This window comes from Oratosquilla oratoria, chromosome 15 (assembly GCF_046742065.1).
Source record: "Oratosquilla oratoria isolate Oo_2021 chromosome 15, ASM4674206v1, whole genome shotgun sequence".
Lineage (NCBI taxonomy): Eukaryota > Metazoa > Arthropoda > Malacostraca > Stomatopoda > Squillidae > Oratosquilla > Oratosquilla oratoria.
The window spans coordinates 51,316,404-51,321,249 of NC_134791.1; the positions used below are offsets into that span (position 1 = coordinate 51,316,404).

At 43.0% G+C, this 4,846-nt stretch overlaps 1 protein-coding gene across 1 annotated transcript in view; it reads right to left on the bottom strand.

Annotated features, from left to right (window-relative positions):
• LOC143033449 (tubulin alpha chain-like) overlaps positions 1 to 4,509 on the bottom strand; it is a 27,141-nt gene extending 22,632 nt beyond the window's left edge. The window contains exon 1 of the mRNA XM_076198907.1: positions 4,244 to 4,509. Within this exon, the coding sequence (XP_076055022.1) occupies positions 4,244 to 4,246 (3 nt within the window). The 5' untranslated portion in view covers positions 4,247 to 4,509. The remainder of the gene's footprint in view (positions 1 to 4,243) is intronic.
• Between the last annotated feature and the right edge of the window lie 337 nt (positions 4,510 to 4,846).

Sequence of the window (4,846 nt, forward strand, 5' to 3'; positions counted from 1 at the left end):
CGCAAAAAAAAAGATAATAATAATGATAATAACATAATAAAATAAAATAATAATAATAATAAAAAAGTGAAGTAGAATAATAATAGATAATGATAAGATGTTTATGGAGAGAAACCCTTTGCTTTGTTACGAAGTTAACAATCATAATTATCTTATATTTCTTTTGTCAAGACAGATTGACGGAAGTTATCTTATGTATTCAGATTCCTCACACTATATAGAAATGCATGATTTGTAACAACAGGCCATAGTCCCTTTATTAAATTCTTGCCATGGTTCCCACTAGCCCCGAGCTTGAGAACCACTGGTTTAGAGAGTGATTGTAGGATTAAAGGTTTTTAGAGGATGAACATGGATTGCACATTTTTAGAGGGGGATGCTGTTTGCAAATACTTAAAGACTTAAAGGGCGAATACGGTTGTAAAGAGTTTTCGGAGTAAACATTCGCTATAGCATATTACAAGGTAATTGTCTATTTACCCATTTACCTGTCTATCTATATCTATCTATCTGCACAGCTCTACGGCAGTAGTGGAGTGGGGCCCTAGAAATAAATAAATAAATAAAAAAATTAGCTATCGAAAGTTTCTTCACGCTTATCCTTATATGGGAGGTAGTAATTCAAGACACTTTGTACCCCGCACTGGAGTACTGACTGCATGGTAACGCGCAACCAGTTTCAGGGACTGTTTTGGGGCGACCCTACGGACCGGGTCATACATCATTTGTCTATATTAAAGTACCGCAACTGTCTCTCCTTTATGCTGTTCCCTTTACACCCGGGGTACGACACCTTGAGCCTGGGGGTACGAGACAAGATAGCCAGTGATGTATATTTTCCATGAGAAAGCAAAGCAAGGTTTGTGTCACTATCTTTTTTATATGTTTGCATTGTATTTAAATTGGATGGGGGCACGGGAACTTTATTTTTGAGATGTCAAGGGGTACGGGTAGTGATAAAGGTTAAGAACAACTACTTTACACTGACTTTTACCACTTCCGTGACGCTACCTCACCCTACTCGCTATAGTAGTGGGTGGGGGGGGGGGGAGAATTCGCGACCGCGTTTCCCGTGTGTCATAAAAGGTGACTCAGTGGGGCGGAGTGATGGGACTAGGGCTGCTGCTCTCTGAATATTCATCCTACGAGAAGTCAAGGGTAATTATGGGTTAGGTAATAGATTTATGAGTGCAGGTGTAGATGTAAGGTGTTGGTGTTGTACTTCGGTGTGGTGAATGTGACTAGTTATGCTAGCTGTCTGGAATAATTACTGTCATTAACCACTTCAGCGCGGGAGCTCCGACCTAAGTCGAACAAAATCGCCTGACGTTAGCTAAAACAAAATTTGTAAAGTGTGTTGCCAAAGCGAAGGAATCAACCCATTCATCCACATTAGAATATAGTGCATCATAGTAGTGTAGGGGGTGACGTGAGGATAGGGTAGTTGCGAAATTTAAAGTGAATCGGCTGCTGTCAGTGTGGAAATTACTGTCGTGTTAGTGCGAGAGTTATGGACGGCGAGGGCAGGAAGCAGGGGTGGACACTAAGTCGCACTATGCTGCCATGGTTCTTATAAAAGTCCTACTGAGATGTTGGTGGTTTGGTTTGGTCTGGTTTAGTCTGGTTTGGTTTGGTTTGGTTTGGTTTAGTTTGGTTTGGTTTGGTTTGGTTTGGTTTGGTTTGGTGTGGTGTCGTGTCTTATCATGTGGTCTAGTGTAATGTAATGTAGGATAATGTAGTGTACTGTAATGTAGTGTAGTGCATTGTAGTATACTGTACTGTAGCATAGTGTAGTGTGGTGTGTAATGTAGCTTAATATAGTGTAGTGTTTAATGTAGTTTAATGTAGTGTAGTGTGTGATGTGGTGTGGTATAGTGTGATGCGGTGTAGTGTGGTTATGGTGTGCTATGTAGAGAGTAGTGTGGTGTGGTATGCTGTGCTGTTGTGTCGTGTTGGTCTGTGCTGAGTGTGGTGTGGTGTGATGTGTGGCGTGCGTGTGTGGAGTGGAGTGATGTGGTGTGGTGTGTGGAATGATGTGGATTGGTCTGACGTAATGTGGTCTAATGTGATGTGGTGTAATTTTATCTACTGTAGTGTGATGTTGCATGGGATAGTGTGGTGAGGTGTGTGATGTGGTTGGTGTGACGTGCTGTTGGGTAGTGCCTAAGTATGGAGAGTGGGTCTTTTGGAGATTTTTTTATTTTTATTATTATTATTATTTTTTTTTTAATAGAATGAAAATCTTGTCTATGTCAATGGTCCTATATGGCATATGTGATGTGTATCAGGTTTGTGTCATATAAAGTACAGCTGTAATGCCCGTTTAATATGCGTCTTTATTCTTTAACGTGTGAACAAGGTATAGATGCAGCCCGTGAAACTAGTGTGTAAATGTAATAACTCGCTGTTGTTTAGTAATGTCCAGTGGGTCCTACAAAACAGGAAACGTCGTGATCATCAAGGGTGGACAGATATGTGCAAGAGTATTATTCAGTAATGTAGTCATGCTATCACATCTAACGTAGATTGATAGTTATTGTTTTTGGTTTCGTGTGCAGCGGTAGGCTTCTCTGGCTTAACTTTGAGTACAGACCTCTTTGGAAACTATTTTCAGGTGGAGTGTGGTGGGTGGTCGGGTGGTTGCGTGGAGCCAGTGGAGTAGAGTATGAGATGCCTGGTGTGGTGTGGTGTTGTGTGGAGTGGTGTGGTGTGGTGTTGTGTGGAGTGGAGTGGAGTGGAGTGGAGTGGAATAGTGTGGTGTGCTGTAGTGTGGTTGTGGTATGGAGTGGAATAGTGTGATGTGGTATGCTGTGCTGTGTGAAGTGGCGCCATATGCTGTGGAGTAGGGTGTTGTGCTGTGTGGAGTAGTGTGGTAAATCTCCATTAGTGGGGAGTGGAGTGGAAATCAGTAGGAGTGGAGGAATGGGGGAATAGAATAGAAGAACATGGTTGAAGGGGGGATGCTGGAGTACCGTGAACATTACCAGTCAAGAACTATTCATATATTACGGTGTTTCATTACTATAAATACAATCGTTTTACAGTGCGTGCTTCAGTTTATCATTTTGTGCTGACATTTGTTCTCGGGTGGGTAATGCCAAAACCTCTCACCAGGTATGGGGACGTTCTAGTTAATAAGCGTGACAGGATGCGGTGTTAGCAGGTGTCATTTCTTGCGCTGACATGCGAGGCGGCACTTGTCAATAGATGAAGAAGTAAGAGTTCCTCTTCAAATATGACACTGTTTACGAGTGTCTGTGTTTGGTGCTATATACCTGTCATCACATGCGAGTATAACGTAATTTGTTAGGAGTATATTAGTTATCATGATTCTACACTGCAAATGTGACGCCACATATGTCAACCACCTGTTGTAGCGTCACGTTCTGGTGCCAGATGTGAACAATATCAGCAGCACGAGTGACCTAAACATAAACCGGTGAACAGGTGGTACATGACACAAGCTAACGAGCTGTTTGTGGGGAATGTGTGACACAAGTGTGACGGCGTGATGAAGCGAGACGGTGGAAGGTGTCAAGAGAATGGAGAGTGGTGTCAGATGTAATCGAAAAGTGTGACGTAACGGAGGGTGTGGTGGATGGGTCAACTCGGCCACATGTGAGCACCCGGGCCGGCGAGAGATTGACCTGTCTGGAAGTCGAACACCTGAAGAGAATCGCTAACCTACCAGAATACCCCTCCCCCCACCATGTAATTTAGTAATAACGATACAGGTTGGGAATTCTTTTCAATTCTATAAACCGAAAAAAGAGCGATCCGTAATAGTACTAGTATTACTACCATGATCATAATTACCTGCAGTCCTGCTGCAGCATCACACTCACCTGCAGCTCTGCACCATAATCACCATTGTACGTATCTTAACTACTACCATACCCACAAATGTCACTATGAACTAAAGCGAAAGATAGAAAATAAACTCTCCACATATCAAGCAGCTACTCTACTTCTTGCTATTTCGTGCACGTCGTGCAGCAACCAAACAAGTCACGCTTTGCCGAGGCATTCGTAAAGTAGGAAATGTTATACGAGTCAGCAGAGAACAAGAACTCTGGGAGGCAAGCTGCCTCTGAAGAACAATTTCAGATCCTCATTACTAAAGCTATCGTATCGTAGTGTTCTGATGTTTTACGGTCAGACTCAATGCACCGATAATCTCCTTTAAGCACTCAAGAAAACTGGCCCCCACGAAAAGCATGCAAATTTATTTCAGTGGACTTACCATCTTTAAGAGTTGTGAGGGTGTCTTGGGTTATAGGACACTGGCGACAACGGTGTCTGCGAAATCTGTTTCAAAGTTAAACCAGCTTGTGTTTCAACTAGCGGCGGTAGGATATTCAGGTCTACAGTTCGTCGATTTGTTTGCTTGTTATTTGAATTTAGGTGAAAATAAATGAGCTGCACTCCTGCCAATTCTAGTCGCCTATGTTCCCCTTTCGTTGCAACCTGCACACACGAAGCCGGTCGCAATGCAAAGTAACACACCCAGCAACCCACCCAGAACAACGTCTCGGCAAATACTGACGTCACTGTTATTCGACGCTCTCATTGGCTCTGGAAGGGGAGCGCTTATGACATCATCATTAGAGTTCAGGGCCATTGGCCGCCGAGCGGGGCATGGGTGGTGTGACTGGATAACATTCGAAAAGAAAGAAGACAACAACGAGGGAAACAGGATTGGTGGGTAGGAAGGAAAGAGGCCAAGAGAACTAGATTCAGACATGACTCTAAAGTAAAAGCAAAAAGGAAGACGGTGGAATGGAATGAAAATATCATTGTCTAAGCATCAATATCAGTGTGATCCAAATTACCGACACAACTTGCA